At 51.7% G+C, this 18,240-nt stretch overlaps 1 protein-coding gene across 1 annotated transcript in view; it reads right to left on the minus strand.

Annotated features, from left to right (window-relative positions):
* LOC134021724 (membrane-associated guanylate kinase, WW and PDZ domain-containing protein 2-like) overlaps positions 1-17,105 on the minus strand; it is a 56,056-nt gene extending 38,951 nt beyond the window's left edge. The window contains 2 exon segments of the mRNA XM_062462824.1: positions 5,137-5,253; positions 16,559-17,105. Coding sequence (XP_062318808.1) covers positions 5,137-5,253; positions 16,559-16,856 — 415 coding nt within the window. The 5' untranslated portion in view covers positions 16,857-17,105.
* Positions 17,106-18,240: the final 1,135 nt, after the last annotated feature.

Consider the following 18,240-nt stretch of genomic DNA (forward strand, 5'->3'; position numbering starts at 1 on the left):
ACCACACACAACACAAGCCCTGCTGAGGTCCAGGGTCCTAACCCTAACCCAGAACTATAGAAATCTGGTGCTGTGTTGTTGTGGAGCTGAAAGGCCCTGTGAGAGATGCAACAACAGGAGCCTAATGACGCAGAGATGACGTAGTTATGCAACAGGCTGACCCAGGGGGACAGTCAGGGGTCATCAGAAGGCTGCTGAGAACACAATGGGGGGCGGGGGGGATACTGGATAGTCTCATCCGATAGTTGTTCTTTAGATATCAAGAAACAATGAACAGAATGTCAACTCTGCTTATAAATATCCTTTATCATACCGTAGTAAGGGTCGGTCTTGAGTAGCGACAAACTCTTGAGTCCTGACTGACAGACAGGCAGGACAGACTTGAGCTGTTGCCAGCCTCCATCCCCTTATTTGATCTGTCTAACAGAGAGAAAGAAGAGAGAGAGAGGGAGAGAGGACAGATAGAAGTTGGACTGAGTGAGACCTGAGAGAAGGTTAATGGTGAAAGACAGGAGCAGAATGAAATAATTCAGAGAGAGATTGGAAGAGAAGGAAAAGAAATGAGAGAGAAGGGTGAGAGGAGGAGTGAGACCGATAGAAGAGAGGGGGCAGGAAAATGACAGAGGGATAGGACAGAAGGAGAGATAGGAGATACGAGTGGGACAAAAGAAACGTGGAGAACAGATAAAGGACAAGGTGAGGAGAGACAGGATAGAGAGAGCAGGGAGAGGATAAAGGAGAGGAGAGAGAGAAGAGAGAGGAAAGAGAGGAAAAAAGATAGGAGGAGAGAGGCTTAGTGATGGTGCAGCTGTGTGAGCATGTTAAACAATCCTTTCTGTGTCATCGACTCAACATGCCGCCATCACACAGTGCAAAACACCCAACACATACTGTAAAAATAACGCTGGCTGGCTGGCAAGAGATGCTCACTGCCCTGGCACAGCACAGCATGATGCTCACTGGCACAGCACAGCTTGATGCTCACTGCCCTGGCACATCACTGCACAGCTTGATGCTCACTGGCACAGCATGATGCACACTGGCACAGCACAGCTTGATGCACACTGGCACAGCACAGCTTGATGCTCACTGCCCTGGCACAGCACTGCACAGCTTGATGCTCACTGGCACAGCATGATGCACACTGGCACAGCACAGCTTGATGCTCACTGCCCTGGCACAGCACAGCACAGCTTGATGCACACTGGCACAGCACAGCTTGATGCTCACTGCCCTGGCACAGCACAGCACAGCTTGATGCTCAGTGCCCTGGCACAGCACAGCACAGCTTGATGCTCACTGGCACAGCACAGCACAGCTTGATGCTCACTGCCCTGGCACAGCACAGCACAGCTTTATGCTCACTGGCACAGCACAGCACAGCTTGATGCTCACTGCCCTGGCACAGCACAGCACAGCTTGATGCTCACTGGCACAGCACAGCACAGCTTGAAGGAGCTGAAAAGACTGGACCAGGAATGTTGAAGAACGGTCGGAAGTTTCTAAACTGCATTGAATACAACACACGCACCCCAGGGCCAACGTCACACTCACATAATACAGTACAGGAGAGGTTAGGGTTAGAGAGGGTCTTGAACCAAGATGTCAAACTAGGAAAATGTTTGCCTCATGCTCTTCTACACAACCTGAGAACATAGCAGACATGAACTGTGTTGTGTCACAAACCAATCAATCTATGCACTGGAGACATCAGGGGCTGACTAAATGTAAATGTGTGTGTGTGTGTGTGTATGTGTGTGTGTGTGCGCACTGAACACTGCAGGGGACAACATCATTGCAATGTCAGTCACAGAAATGACAGGGCCTTCCTGAACACGACCACATGCACACACAGCCTTCCTCATGAAACTGTACACAGACACACACACAAGCAAGCATCACTAAGGTACAGTTTGTCAGTCACTAATGTCATAATGACATGACAGACCAAAGTGTTTCCTCACCTCCCCACACTTTCTCTCATAACAGCACCCTGCCCCACACAGATGTCCTAGCTGTCTGTCTTAAGAGCATGTGTAGAGAGTGTGTTTTGCGAGCATGTCTCCATCCTGCGTGTGAGTTTGTGGGTGTGTGTGTGTGCTGTTTGCAGGAGGGGGCAGGGCGTTACGGCGACGCAGGCCTGGAGACGAGAAGGTGGTTGCCGTGGAAACCTCAGGCTAAGAGCCTGGCGACCAACTGAGTGAAGGAGTGTGAGAGAGAGAAAAGAGAGAGGGGTAAATATAAGAGAGAGGGAGAAAGAGAGAGACAAAGAAAGAGAGAGCAAGAGAGGTAGAGAAAGAGAGATGGAGAAAGATAGAGGGAGAGAAAGAGAGAGGGAGAAAGAGAGAGAGAATGAGAGTGAGAGTAAGAGAGAGACACATGAAGAGCGATTGTGAAGGACGGAAGAGAGAGGGAGACATAAAGCTTGAATGAAAGAAAGAGTGGAGGAGGTATCTACGTCAGCCAGAGTAGGTAGAGAAAGATGAGTGTACGGAAGGAGGGAAGGAGGGAAGGAGGGTAGGAGGGTAGGGGGGTAGGGAAGGAGGGAAGGGAAGGAGGGTAGGAGGGAAGGGGAGAAGGGTAGGGAAGGAGGGTAGGGGAGGAGGGAAGGAGGGTAGGGAAGGAGGGTAGGGGAGGAGGGTAGGGAAGGAGGGTAGGGAAGGAGGGAAGGAGGGAATGATGAGTGCATGGAAGGAGGGAAGGCGAGGAGGGTAGGGATGGAGGGTAGGGAAGGAGGGAAGGAGGGTAAGGAAGGAGGGTAGGAGGGTAGGGAAGGAGGGAAGGGGAGAAGGGTAGGGAAGGAGGGAAGGGGAGGAGGGAAGGGGAGGAGGGTAGGGAAGGAGGGTAGGGAAGGAGGGTAGGGAAGGAGGGAAGGCGAGGAGGGTAGGGAAGGAGGGTAGGGGAGGAGGGAAGGGGAGGAGGGTAGGGAAGGAGGGAAGGAGGGTAAGGAAGGAGGGTAGGAGGGTAGGGAAGGAGGGAAGGGGAGGAGGGTAGGGAAGGAGGGAAGGGGAGGAGGGAAGGGGAGGAGAGTAGGGAAGGAGGGTAGGGAAGGAGGGTAGGGGAGGAGGGTAGGGAAGGAGGGAAGGAGGGTAGGGAAGGAGGGTAGGGGAGGAGGGTAGGGAAGGAGGAGAGGGGAGGAGGGAAGGAGGGTAGGGGAGGAGGGTAGGGAAGGAGGGAAGGAGGGTAAGGAAGGAGGGTAGGAGGGTAGGGAAGGAGGGAAGGGGAGAAGGGTAGGGAAGGAGGGAAGGGGAGGAGGGTAGGGAAGGAGGGTAGGGAAGGAGGGTAGGGGAGGAGGGTAGGGAAGGAGGGAAGGAGGGTAGGGAAGGAGGGTAGGGGAGGAGGGTAAGAGGGTAGGGAAGGAGGAGAGGGGAGGAGGGAAGGAGGGTAGGGGAGGAGGGTAGGGAAGGAGGAGAGGGGAGGAGGGGAGGGGGGGAGGAGGGGAGGGGAGGAGGGTAGGGAAGGGAAGGTGGAAGAGAGGGATGAGAAGAGCCTATAAGAAGACAGAGATAGTAGAATGGAGGAGAAGGTGAAGAAGCGAGGCTGTGTGTGCCTGCAGTGGAGGTGTGTATGTGTGCGCCTGCAGTGGAGGTGTGTATGTGTGAAGGAGTGTGAGAGAGAGAAAAGAGAGAGGGGTAAATATAAGAGAGAGGGAGAAAGAGAGAGACAAAGAAAGAGAGAGCAAGAGAGGTAGAGAAAGAGAGATGGAGAAAGATAGAGGGAGAGAAAGAGAGAGGGAGAAAGAGAGAGAGAATGAGAGTGAGAGTAAGAGAGAGACACATGAAGAGCGATTGTGAAGGACGGAAGAGAGAGGGAGACATAAAGCTTGAATGAAAGAAAGAGTGGAGGAGGTATCTACGTCAGCCAGAGTAGGTAGAGAAAGATGAGTGTACGGAAGGAGGGAAGGGGAGGAGGGAAGGAGGGAAGGAGGGAAGGAGGGTAGGAGGGTAGGGGGGTAGGGAAGGAGGGAAGGGAAGGAGGGTAGGAGGGAAGGGGAGAAGGGTAGGGAAGGAGGGTAGGGGAGGAGGGAAGGAGGGTAGGGAAGGAGGGTAGGGGAGGAGGGTAGGGAAGGAGGGTAGGGAAGGAGGGAAGGAGGGAATGATGAGTGCATGGAAGGAGGGAAGGCGAGGAGGGTAGGGATGGAGGGTAGGGGGCTAGGGAAGGAGGGAAGGGGAGGAGGGTAGGGAAGGAGGGAAGGAGGGTAAGGAAGGAGGGTAGGAGGGTAGGGAAGGAGGGAAGGGGAGAAGGGTAGGGAAGGAGGGAAGGGGAGGAGGGAAGGGGAGGAGGGTAGGGAAGGAGGGTAGGGAAGGAGGGAAGGCGAGGAGGGTAGGGAAGGAGGGTAGGGGAGGAGGGAAGGGGAGGAGGGTAGGGAAGGAGGGAAGGAGGGTAAGGAAGGAGGGTAGGAGGGTAGGGAAGGAGGGAAGGGGAGGAGGGTAGGGAAGGAGGGAAGGGGAGGAGGGAAGGGGAGGAGGGTAGGGAAGGAGGGTAGGGAAGGAGGGTAGGGGAGGAGGGTAGGGTAGGGAAGGAGGGAAGGAGGGTAAGGAAGGAGGGTAGGAGGGTAGGGAAGGAGGGAAGGGGAGAAGGGTAGGGAAGGAGGGAAGGGGAGGAGGGTAGGGAAGGAGGGTAGGGAAGGAGGGTAGGGGAGGAGGGTAGGGAAGGAGGGAAGGAGGGTAGGGAAGGAGGGTAGGGGAGGAGGGTAGGAGGGTAGGGAAGGAGGAGAGGGGAGGAGGGAAGGAGGGTAGGGGAGGAGGGTAGGGAAGGAGGAGAGGGGAGGAGGGGAGGGGGGGAGGAGGGGAGGGGAGGAGGGTAGGGAAGGGAAGGTGGAAGAGAGGGATGAGAAGAGCCTATAAGAAGACAGAGATAGTAGAATGGAGGAGAAGGTGAAGAAGCGAGGCTGTGTGTGCCTGCAGTGGAGGTGTGTATGTGTGCGCCTGCAGTGGAGGTGTGTATGTGTGCGCCTGCAGTGGAGGTGTGTATGTGTGCGTCTGCAGTGGAGGTGTGTATGTGTGCGTCTGCAGTGGAGGTGTGTATGTGTGCGTCTGTAAGCGTGCACATAATGCTAACATACTGTAAAGAGGAGAGGATAAGAGAGGATATATTGTGTGTGTGTGTGAGTGTGTGTGTGAGAGAGAGACTCACAGGGCACAGTGCGGAGGTAGAGGTTGTCCCTGATGATCTGCTGATGGTCGTGGTCAAGGGAGCCCTTGGAGAAGCGCAGGTTGAGGTAGTGGCGTAGGTCCTTGTCAACCACACCCCCTACACAGTGGAGGAGATGGAGGGTTAGAATAAACACCACCCATACACTCACTACACCTTTTATCAACCTCCTCTGCTCTTCACAGCAATGAAGGAACTAGGAATTTATTAATGAATGAAAAAGGAGGAAGGAAGTGGTACTTAAATGGATCCCTGATCACAGGGTCAGGGTTAACGGGTTACCGTAACCCTGATCAGAGACACTAAGCGCTTCTATTCCAAAGAGGACACACACACACACACACACAGATTGTGGCACACTCTGGCCTACTTCCATTTACAAATGACAAACATGTCCCCTCACTCATGCATACATGAAAATTATGATGTTTACTGTTCAGGAGGATATGCTACACACACATGAACACGTACACCTACTTTGCAGACAGTCACAACAACACTACTGCGGGCTGCCTGTCCCCTGGAATCAGAATTTATGTCAAAAATCTTGACACCACCTTGACCACCGCCAAGCAGAGCAGAGAACAACCAGCACAAATACATCTTGTGAAACCTAAATTACACAATCTTAATCTCACAGTATACACCTTGCATTTTGCCACACGCAGGGACAGACGTGAAACAGACACAAAGACACAGACACACACCAGGCGGTGTGGAGCCGGGAGCTCCTCAGCTGCATCCCCAGAGAGGCCAGGGCAGAAGGATGATCAGGTCCGTTCTCCAGGTAAACGTCCACAGCGAGCCTGCCCTCCCAGGCGTCCTCTATTCCCGTTCCCAGCCACGGTGCACGGTCACTGGGCTCGGCCAACCTCTACGTCCCCCTGCCATGCTACACAACCAATGTTCCTAGCACACAGACCCCCTCTGCAGCTAATCACATCCCAGGAAGGGAGATGGAGACGGGGGAAGGGAGAGAGAAAGAGAGATGGAGAAATGGAGAGACGACGATGTCGGGAGACAACAGAGGAAAAAAGGGATCTGCCAGTAGGAAGCCGGGCTTCTACATAGCTGGCTGCTGATTGGTCAGGATGATTCCACAATCCTGCAGCGCCCCCTGTCATCCGATGGTAAGACTGCGCAGGAGTGTGGCTTTGGGTCAGTGTTGTGTGTGTGCAGCTGTGTTTGTGTGTCAGCAAGCAGCAGAGTGTGGGTGTGTTTGTGTCTGCATGTGGGTGTGTGTGTGTGTGTGAGTGTGTGTGTGAGTGTCTGTGTGAGTGTGTGTGTGTCAGTGTGTGTGTGTGTAGGTCCAGATGCTCCTAAGAGACCCCAACTCTCTCCAAACTGATGCTATGATCCACATCTCAGCACAGGCCTTACAGCACACACACACACACACATGTACCATGCAGCTGCAGGTCACACGGTGCAGGTTTGGACCACACATGCATAGATACATGGCTCCAAACAGGCCACAAGCAGGTGACATAATGGTACTAAACAGGTACTATGGTAAAGGATAGAAGAAAGGTTTATTGGTCTCTCAAGCCTGACGCATACACACATGCAGGGAGCAGCCTGACGCATACACACATGCAGGGAGCAGCCTGACGCATACACACATGCAGGGAGCGGCGACACTGGGAAATACACACATGCAGGAAGTGTCCACCGAAGAAACTCTTTCTCTGTATTGATCCCATCCTGCTGTCCTTCCTCCAAGGCAGCCAGGAGCAGTGGTCAGCCACATCAACAGCGACCAGAGGCCAAGTTCAACTACTCACCTACGTCCTGGGTTAAGCCAGGCCCTGGCCAGGGATATTGCAGGAGGGGGATCTGTGTGTTTTTATGGGAATTCTTTTCTGGAGGAAACTCATGTGAGCACGTGGAGAATCCATTCCAATCCATTCCACACAAAAAGGCCCAGGAGATAACCCACCAAAACACCAACCAAAGCAGGGATTGTACCCAGGACCTGAGACTGGGGGCTAAGGCTGGAAGGCGCAGGATGAAGTGGTTGTCATGGAAAGTAAACAGAGTGAGATCCAGAGAGTCAGATCAATAGAAGCTGAACACAGCCAGCCTACACTGCCTTCAAAGGTCACACAATACACAAATACACACAGGCACACACATACTGCCTTCAGAGGTCACACAACACACAAATACACACAGACACACACACGCTGCCTTCAGGGGTCACACAACACACAAATACACACAGACACACACACGCTGCCTTCAGGGGTCACACTGCAGAGGAAACTTCATGCATATTGTTTGCTTTTCTCTTTCTACTTTTCCATTCTCTAACAAAAAAAATATCCTGCATATTGTTTGTTCTCTCTCCATTTCTTCTCTCTCTCCCTCCAGCACTATTTCCTGGTTTGCCCTCACCCCCACCCTCCGACCACCCCCACCCTCCGACCACCCCCACCCTCCGACCACCCCCGCCCCACCCCTTCCAACATAACTATTTTCCTGATTATGCCCTCCAGTTCAGGAAATGACCTCATTGTTAACACTGTCTGGCAAAGAAAAGGCGGAGAGAAGCTAGGAAGGCAAGGAGGAGGAGAGACAGAGGCAGTGAAAGCGATAAGGAGCAGAGCCTCTTGGTGCCTGAAATGGTGAAAGAGAGGGAGTAAGACGTAAATAAAGTTACAGCGACCAAGAAAGAGTAGATGAAAAGGAGAAATGTGTCTAAAAGGTCAGTGTGTCACATCCACGGGGGTTGGAAAGGGTTAACACAGGTAGGAGTTCAGTCAAATAATCAATGGTCAATACTGGGTGGAAACAGCTGGTAAAGGGTGAGAGAAAACCAAGTGTGAATGTAGTCTTAATGAAGCTTGGCGCAAGTTCAATCAGGACAGACCGATCCCTGCACTCGGGCATATACGATAATGTTTCACTACTCACTCCACCCTCTATGAACGCTCTCTCCTTTCCTCTTTCCTATGCCGGGCTGTCATCTGGGTTCAGTATCAATTAGCCGCTCTCTTCTGTCAATTAGCGGTGTCAAATCCACCTTGTAGCTGCCAGCCCATCACAATGATGCTGTGCCTTTAAATACGTTTCTCCCCGTTTAGTTTGTCCATGCGCGACCGTTCACCTCCCCGTCGCCACCCGGTGCGTTTGTTCGTTGTTCCTCGACTCCTCTGGCTGGGTGGTCGGCTGACGCCAGTGTCCGGACCCCATGGGGGAGTCCTCCTCTGATGCTGGGCATCATCTCTGTAAATAAACATCACTTTACTCATCCCAGGTCTCTCCTGATTAGGGTGACCAGAAGCATGACCCTGAAGAGGAGGATAAAGGGTCAAAAAGGAGGACAATCCCAAAAAGTTGTTTACCGGGGGGGGGGGGGGCAGTGGCAAAGTGGAGTTCTGAACTCCACGTAGGTTTGAAGGAGGTCTGTCTTTTTGGCATCTGAAAGCCTACTGAGCAATTGGTGAGTGGTAAATTGCGACGGTGGGCAGGAAGGGTAAAAAAGGAAGACAAAAGGGCGAAAATGAGGACACGCAACAGCGGTCCGGAAAAAGGGCTGGAAAACCGGACTGTCCGGACGAAATCTGGACGTCTGGTCACCCTACTGCTGATTGAAGTCCTTTAAAGATGCTATAAAGCTAATTCCATGATTTGCTTCTCAGTACATTATATACGTGTGAAATGAGTTCCTGAAAGCATGTGCAAAGCACAAAAAACTTTTTGGCACTGAAATGTGGAGTAAGACCGTTGAATAGTTTCTCACCCGTTTTCAGCTCAGGTTTTGTTTAGGCGGGGCAAAACCCAACCTATCTACGTCACAGCCACCTATCTACGTCAGATCACAGACGGTTTATATAACCTGCATTCTGTTAATCAGCTGGTGCGATGCAAAGACAAAGTAATTAACACATAAAACACTCAGAGACTGCAGGTAGGTCTGTTCTGATATCTGCAATTGATTTAGCTAGAGTTGCTGTTGTTAAATTCAATAAATTCGAGGGGGCGGAGCTTCAGCTCCTTCGGGCAACACGCCCCCCCCAGTATCAAGAAGAGAAGACTGCTGATTTTCTCACGATTTGAAAGACTAATTTAACATACTTGTCTGTGTTTTTTTTTTTTATTCGAATTTGGATGGGTAGTTAACAACACATTCTTCTGTGGTGTGAGGAACTTAAAACTCATTTACAGTTCTGCTTTACAGCATCTTTAACTACACATCCTGTCCCAGAAGAAGAAGCCATTCTCCATCTCTTCATTGGACTACTGCTGTCCTAAGGGACATACACATATACACTCAGACACACACACTACAGTGTTACTAGCATACAATTAATATTAAGATACTTTTAAATGTGTGGTCTGGTCTACAATCTACCCAGATGCTCCCATGTTACCCCGCTCCTCATCTCCCTCCACTGGCTTCCCATCACGGCCCGTATCAGATTCAAGACCCTGGTACTGACCTTCCGAGCGGTGAACGGGACTGCACCCGACTACATCAAGTCTCTCCTCCAGCCTTACACGCCCCCCCCCCCCCCCCCCCCCCCCCCGCCACCTACGGTCTTCTTCTGACAACCGTCTGGTGGTCCCACCGCTCAAGAGCGCTCGGTCCCAACACAAGCTCTTCTCCTGTCTGGCCCCCCAATGGTGGAATCAACTCCCCACCTCCATCAGGGACACTGACTGTCTCCCCACCTTCAAGAAAAGGCTCAAGACGCACTTGTTCCGGGAGTACAACGGCACTTAGGAATGCTTGGCTGAACCTGATGTTAGTTTCCTCCAGGATCACAATGACTCGTATTGAGAGACTTGTTGCTCTTGTTGGTTAGTTGTAACGGTTTCAAATTCTTGTACTCGCTGTGAAATATTTTTACTGTTGATTGTTTTTTCTACAGGTACACTCTTGCACTCTTGTGGGGAGTTTCATGTTGTTCAATTGTAACTTGTTTAACTGCATGCTCTTATGGTTCTTCCCTTTGGCACGTATTTGGTTTTCCACAATGTATGCTTAATGTTTTGGCTGCTCGCAATGTTTGGGGCTTCTCGTTGTTATTATCAGTGACCTATGCTCTTTTGTAAAGCTCTCTCTTGGAAGTCGCTTTGGATAAAAGCGTCTGCTAAATGCATAAATGTAAATGTGGTAAAGAAGTAATCCTCAGATTAGCAACATGATTTGAAACAAAAAATTGTCTTAGACAGACACACAGTGACGATCCCCAGCTAGAAATATGAGCCATCTCAGGTACTCCCTCCAGGGTTGAAGATGAAGGCACAGTTCCCCCCCCCCTCCCCAGCCCCTCTCCGAGTCTTGAAGGGTGAGCGTGCCAGTGTGACAGAAGAAGCTCTCGATCACACACACACACACTTGGAGATGGTCTACAGACACATAGTGAACCATTCTTGCTTTTGCAGTAAATATATGACAGTGCCTGCACACACCAACACACAGACACACACACACAGGCATGGGGGTCTGGGTCAGGGTGCCATGACGACACACATACACATTCTCTGTATTTAACATACACAGTATATTCTCAATCCCATCCCTTTCTTTTCTCCTCTCTTTTTGTCTCATGAATAAACATCAGAATATGGTGTTTTATCTCAGCCAGAGGAAGCTAGCTTTTAATAGCAGAATCACTGTCACGTGATGTGTTCTGTATCTGCCACTACATGAAGCATCCAACAGTCATACCACCCCACTTATCTGACCCCAAACACAGCATCAGTCGTATCATCCCGGTGATCCATTACTACAAGGTGGAGCTTGTTTTCCTGGGAGGCCTGACTCATCAGACTGCTGTAGCATTCTGCCACAGTGTTAAGTCTGTTGTGGAGGACAATATATGATCCTGCGTCTGAAGATCTAGATAACTTCCTGGTCACCGATGGACATCTAACCCTAACCCCATTCCCTCCTGGGCACAGGTTCTCACTGTAACACACACACCGTAAGCCTAGAACCAAACACATCCTAGACCATCACACACACATACCCTACCCATAGACACTCACACACCCTAAATCTAGAACTTCACACACACACACCCCAACAGTGGAACGACACACAATCTGCACATCCCAACCCAGCACCCTGCCTCCTGCCTGCTGCCTCCTGCCTGCTGCCTCCTGCCTGCTGCCTCCTTCCTCCTGCCTGGTGCCTCCTGCCTGCTGCCTCCTGCCTGCTGCCTCCTGCCTGCTGCCTGCTGCCTCCTGCCTGCTGCCTCCTGCCTGCTGCCTCCTGCCTGATGCCTCCTGCCTCCTGCCTCCTGCCTGCTGCCTCCTGCCTGCTGCCTCCTGCCTGCTGCCTCCTGCCTGCTGCCTCCTGCCTGCTGCCTCCTGCCTCCTGCCTGGTGCCTCCTGCCTGGTGCCTCCTGCCTGCTGCCTCCTGCCTGCTGCCTCCTGCCTGGTGCCTCCTGCCTGCTGCCTGCTGCCTCCTGCCTGCTGCCTCCTGCCTGCTGCCTCCTGCCTCCTGCCTGCTGCCTCCTGCCTGCTGCCTGCTGCCTCCTGCCTGCTGCCTCCTGCCTGGTTCCTCCTGCCTCCTGCCTGGTGCCTCCTGCCTGGTGCCTCCTGCCTGCTGCCTCCTGCCTGGTGCCTCCTGCCTGCTGCCTCCTGCCTGGTGCCTCCTGCCTGCTGCCTCCTGCCTGGTGCCTCCTGCCTGCTGCCTCCTGCCTGGTGCCTCCTGCCTGCTGCCTCCTGCCTGCTGCCTCCTGCCTGCTGCCTCCTGCCTGCTGCCTCCTGCCTGCTGCCTCCTGCCTGCTGCCTGCTGCCTCCTGCCTGGTGCCTCCTGCCTGCTGCCTCCTGCCTGGTGCCTCCTGCCTGCTGCCTCCTGCCTGCTGCCTCCTGCCTGCTGCCTCCTGCCTGGTGCCTCCTGCCTGCTGCCTCCTGCCTGCTGCCTCCTGCCTGCTGCCTCCTGCCTGCTGCCTCCTGCCTGGTGCCTCCTGCCTGGTGCCTCCTGCCTGCTGCCTCCTGCCTGCTGCCTCCTGCCTGGTGCCTCCTGCCTCCTGCCTCCTGCCTGCTGCCTCCTGCCTGCTGCCTCCTGCCTCCTGCCTGCTGCCTCCTGCCTGGTCCCTCCTGCCTGCTGCCTCCTGCCTCCTGCCTGCTGCCTCCTGCCTGGTGCCTCCTGCCTCCTGCCTGCTGCCTCCTGCCTGGTGCCTCCTGCCTCCTGCCTGCTGCCTCCTGCCTGGTGCCTCCTGCCTGCTGCCTCCTGCCTGCTGCCTCCTGCCTGCTGCCTCCTGCCTGCTGCCTCCTGCCTGGTGCCTCCTGCCTGCTGCCTCCTGCCTGCTGCCTCCTGCCTGGTGCCTCCTGCCTGCTGCCTCCTGCCTGGTGCCTCCTGCCTGCTGCCTCCTGCCTGCTGCCTCCTGCCTGGTGCCTCCTGCTAACATGGAGCCAGTATGGGGGAGGGGGTAACGGTGGATTTACAAGAAGGCAGGAGGAGGGCAAGGAGGCAGGCAAGGAGGCAGGAGGAGGGCAAGGAGGCAGGCAAGGAGGCAGGAGGAGGGCAAGGAGGCAGGCAAGGAGGCAGGAGGAAGGCAAGGAGGCAGGAGGAAGAGGCAGCAGGAGGACATGAGGGAAGAGGCAGCAGGAGGACATGAGGGAAGAGGCAGGCACCTTGAGACTGAACATATTTAATTGAATTAACCATTGCTGGGTCTAACAACAATTAATTTCTGGCAAGTCAGTCTACATAGGTTTGAGTGGGAGACAAAAGAAAGAAATAGTGCACAAAGACCAGCAGCCCTCTAGAGCTACCCACTGACAGCACTGCAGCATGGTGCATGCACTAATGGAGCCATGGATTTACTGTCCTCTATCACTCTCCTGTGTGTGTCTCTGAGTCTGCAAGTCAGAGTGCATGTTTCTTATAGTGTGTGTGTGTATGTGTATATTTATAAATGTATGTGTTTTGTATCAATATGTGTATAAGAGTGTTAGTATAAGACTGTGGGGACCCCCTAAACCACAGTCTTATACACGGTGTGCGAGGCCAGGTTGAGGCCCCTGGTCTGGGGTTATAGCTGAGCAGCAAGTTGTCCTCTCCCTCAGGGACTGCTACTTCTACCTGACTGAACATACCTATTACATACTGTGAGTGTGTGTGTGAGTGTGTGCCTGTGTCTGTCTACCTGTGTATATGTGACGGGCAAGCGGCCCTACCACTTACTGAGAGTACTCTGTAATGGAGTAAGGTTTCTGTGTGGGTGTGTGTGTGTGTGTGCCCTGCTTTACAGCTCTGCTTTAGTGTGCATACAGCCTTAGCAGAGCCCTCAGAAGCTTTCTGAGTCACCACACACTCTCACACACATGCCCTGGACACTACTGAGGAGAACTACCATGGGATGGACAGAGGGGGAGGGAAAGTAAAGAGAAAAAAAGAAAAAGATGATAGACGTTAAGAAATGAGTGCTCACACTGGAGAGAGGGAGAAATGGGGGATGGGGCTGAATCAATGAGCTGTTAGTTCCAGTGTCATTATGAAGCTAACCCTAAGCCATCATTGCCTGCATTCCCAGCCTAACCCTAACCCAGCCTAACCCAGGCTAACCCTAACCCAGACTAACCCTAACCCAGCCTAACCCTAACCCAGTCTAACCCTAACCCAGACTAACCCTAACCCAGACTAACCCTAACCCAGACTAACCCAGACTAACCCTAACCCAGACTAACCCAGACTAACCCTAACCCAGGCTAACCCAGACTAACCCTAACCCAGGCTAACCCTAACCCAGACTAACCCTAACCCAGCGGCGGAAGAAGAGGAAGTGGAGGAGAGAAAGTAGAGGATGGAGACAGAGAAAAACAGCAAAAGGAAAAACTGAGAATACAAGACGAGTAAATGTATTGGCGATAAGTATGGAGAAGGAGAGTACAAGATGGGAGGAGGGAAGAGAGGATGAGAGAATTGAGGGCAGAGGAGAGGTAGAGAGAGGGACAGAAGAGAGGGGTCCAACTGATTCTCACCAACCACAACAGTTGGTCACATGACCCAGTTCATCAGCATTCCTGCATCAACACCCAATCAGGTTCCCACAACTCAGTTTATTCTACTCTACGATTTAAAGTAGAGATAGGGTGAGAAGCTCGGTCATCCGGGAGGGGCTCAGAGTAGAACCGCTGCTCCTCCGCGTCGAGAGGGGCCAGTTGAGGTGGCTCGGGCATCTGATAAGGATGCCTCCTGGATGCCTCCCTGGTGAGGTGTTCTGGGCACGTCCCACTGGGAAGAGGCCCCGGGGAAGACCCAGGACACGCTGGAGGGACTATGTCTCTCGGCTGGCCTGGGAACGCCTCGGGGTCCCCCAGGAAGAGCTGGTGGAAGTGGCCGGGGAGAGGAAAGTCTGGGCCTCCCTGCTTAGGTTGCTGCCCCCGCGACCCGACCCCCGGACAAGCGGAAGATGATGGATGGATGGATGGACGATTTAAAGTTTTCACTCCTTCGATAGCTAGTGCTAGCTAGTTAGTTGTTTTCGTCAAAAAAATTACTTATTTATCATCAATTTTAACAGACCGGGAAGGCAACACGTATAGTATTCTACCTGCGCGCGTTGCTGTCTCGGGAATATCGAACGAGTGAAAACTTTAAATCGTAGAGTAGAATCAACTGGTTTAAATAAGCCTAAATACAAAACTTCCTACCTAGTAACCAGTATAGCAACCATGACAGTTTCCTGCTAGCACAGGTAGATATCTCAGGAATTTAAGGTCGGCATAGCGACGGACATTGTGACGTCAGGTAGGACACTATTTGGCCCTAGGACACTATTTGGCCTGACAGCCCCACCACCGTGAGAGGCACCTACCAGACTCAGACACTAGAAGGCAGGTGCTCTGTGTGACCTTACATTGGCTGGGCTACAGGAGAGAGAGTGGGTAAACCCTGTACACCTGGGGGGCAGGAAGGGGAGATTGAGAAATTAAGAAACAGTGAGACAGATAGAGAGACAGAGCAAAGACTCAAAGAAAAACAGCTTGAGAGAAAGAGAGACAGGAGAAGACAGAGATACACAGAAAGAGAGACAGGGAAGGAGAAAGACAGAGACACAGAAACAAACACAGCGAGACTGAGAAGGTATATTATCTCAGACTTCAGATGCTATGTTAGACCAGGCCCAGAGATCCTTTCTGTCCTTTATGGAACCTGACAGAAGCAGGTCAGACAGTTCCAGACTACAGCTCCAGCATTTCACACAACCACAAACTGCAGAGGCACCTCATTATGACCACAGAAACCTAACTATGACCATGAACACAGTCCCCATGACCAGACACCTTGCCATGACCACAGAAACCTAACTATGACCATGGACACAGTCCCCATGACCAGACACCTTGCCATGACCACAGAAAGAGATCCCATGACCACAGACACAGTGACACACACACAGACCATGATCACAACCCAGTCAACATTACTACAGGAAAATATATCACCAGAGACTACACCATGACAACCAACCATGTTCACAGACCACCCCATGACTACATACCACGCAGAAACGTCTGAGGAGACTTGCCCCCTCTCAAAGCCTCAGCCAATATCCAGGGGCCCACAGACAGATACCCTTGTACTATGTGGAGCCCAGAGAGACAGAGGGCTATCTTAACTGTTGGTGGCCAGTTTATAGGATGGAACTCAGTCCACACAGAGAACCATGGCAACATATGGAACCATGGCAACATATGGATGGCCATGGCAGAGCCATGCAGGCTGACAACAGGCCTGTACCAATTAAACTTAAACCACAACAGCCGTTTCTACAACAATTGATAATGGTAAATGCCTAAACTAACATCCTTTGTCCTGTCACTTGCGTTATGACGGTGTTGTCGGCATAATGGCATGGGTTTGCTATTACACATATGCTATCTTCCGTCTCGTAGTGGGTGTAGCCAATACCTTATAGGCTATATTACTCATGGTAGGCCTAATCCTATTGCGGGTTAAAGTAGGCGAACACATTTAAACCATTTACTGTTATCAAAACATAGCAAAGCCCAGTCCCTCTAGCGAATAACGGAGCAGCCGCAGGCCGTGGCAGCTAGCCGAAAAGGACACACCCCCTTGGTCAGAAGCTCTGAACCAGTTTACATTTTACCAGCAAGCGACGTATGTCACGTTTGGGCTACGATTGCATGAACCGACTATTGATCTGGCTAGTAGCTAATTAATCTCTTTCCATTACGTCATTAAGCAACCAGTCCTGTCCTCAATACACAGGAAATGTATCCTACGTGTTTGTGAACTGATGGCTACTTACAACAGCTAGCATCTGGCCATCAAACACACATGATAGCCTACTCTTCTGTAGGCTCCACAGATGTACGAGGTATTCGGCTACACTAACAATCGAATAGACGGCTCTACATTTGTGAGGCGGCCCGCTGCCGTTTTACGCTCATAAGTGTAACGGCCGTCCCTCACCTTGTTTGACACACTTGAAGCGAACCGGGTCTTTGCAGTGTTTAATCACGGCCAGTACGTCCCGGGTCGTGAGACCAGCCACCGGCATGTCGTTTACTTCCAGCAGCAGTTCATCCTGGGCCAGCTTGCCGCTCTGCACGGCCGCTTTACCCTGCTTCACCTCCCCGAAGTAGGGAAACTGCCCATTTTCCGCGCCCCCCTTCAGTTCGAACCCCAGTTCTCCGTCTTTGCTCCTACATATCACTGCTTCGTGGACTTTGTTGGTCCAGTGATTTTTCTTCTTGAGGCTTTTGGACATCGTTGGGCGAGTATCACCAAAAGGTGCCCATCCGACAGCCTGGCCTAGCGTATCATCTCGTATGTGCTTGCACGGGTCCTTGCGACCGGCTGCTCAGAGTGTCTTTTCCATTAGGCTACGTTTAAAAGGCAGGCATACTATCCATCTTGCAAGCGTTGCAGTCGGGCAAAGGGGCTGTAGCGCAGTACGGTGGACACAAGAGACAAATACTAGCGAATGACCCGGATGTAAAGTCTGGAGGAGGAGATAAATTAATGGTTCGGTGAGGAGGGATGGATGGATGGAGAGAAAGAGGGGGGAAATAATAAGGCGCAAATGAGCGTTCTCTTTTTTGCCCGCTCGGTTAGTGCCGAAGCCAGGCGCATTCGCAGGCACATGTTGATTAGGCACACATTGATTAGGCTACATTGCCCATTAAAGTGGCAACCGTTACTTAAAAGTGTGCACTGTTTTATTGGCCTACTTTGCCCATTTTAAATAGCCTAATATCCACACTGGTGTGGATGAATGCCAAAGCAGTCCTATTTCACTAAAACGGGCGTGTTTGGCATGCTTTTGTCGGGGTGTGTCGACATCAGGCTAGCTAGGTTTAGACGACATGCTACTCTGGAGTTCATTTGCACAATAAAAATTGTTTTCAGGTTAGCCTACAAGCTCAATTTAAAATGCGAAAAAAATCGGATTCAGTCAAGGCTTATATTTCCAATTAGGCTATTTTCAAACAGGCTAATTACAGAGTGGTCTGGTTAGTTGGGCGTATGGCGTATTAGGGGCGGACCATTGTTGGTTAAAAAAATAAAATATATTTAGCCTAATAATTACTGAGCCGGTTGAGGGGGGTAATATTCTCGCAACTTTACGAAAACTTGCAAGAAAAAAACTCGGGAGATTCAAGTCAAATTTGCACAAAAGCTCATGTTGTTTTCTTCTGAATATTCCCAATTAACGTCTCTTTAAATGTATATTCAAAGTCCGGATGATTCTGGACGTAAAATCTCCGAGTTTTTAATTCTCTCGCAAGTTTACGATTTGCCGTGGGCCAAATATAGACCTAGGCTATATATTTTTTTTTTTATCAACACTGTCCCGTCGAATAGAATCCCTTCGTCATTACGTAACATCAGTGATGGCATAAATCTGGCAAAATCCTTTTGTTATAATTTTTTCATGGAAGGACAGCTTTGCAAAGTAGTCAAAGTGAAGTTGCATGCAATATTAAACACCAGAGCAGCTTCGCCTAATAGCCTATGACAGTCCTCATATTGCCATGAGATCGGAAAAGCGTGTGTGTGCGCCGGTCTGTATGTGTTCAATGGTATGCCTATGGGGGGGGTGATAAGCAGGGGCGCACCCCAACCTCACAACTTTTTTTTTTTTTTACCTT

This window comes from Osmerus eperlanus, chromosome 5 (assembly GCF_963692335.1).
Source record: "Osmerus eperlanus chromosome 5, fOsmEpe2.1, whole genome shotgun sequence".
Classification (NCBI taxonomy): Eukaryota; Metazoa; Chordata; class Actinopteri; order Osmeriformes; family Osmeridae; genus Osmerus; species Osmerus eperlanus.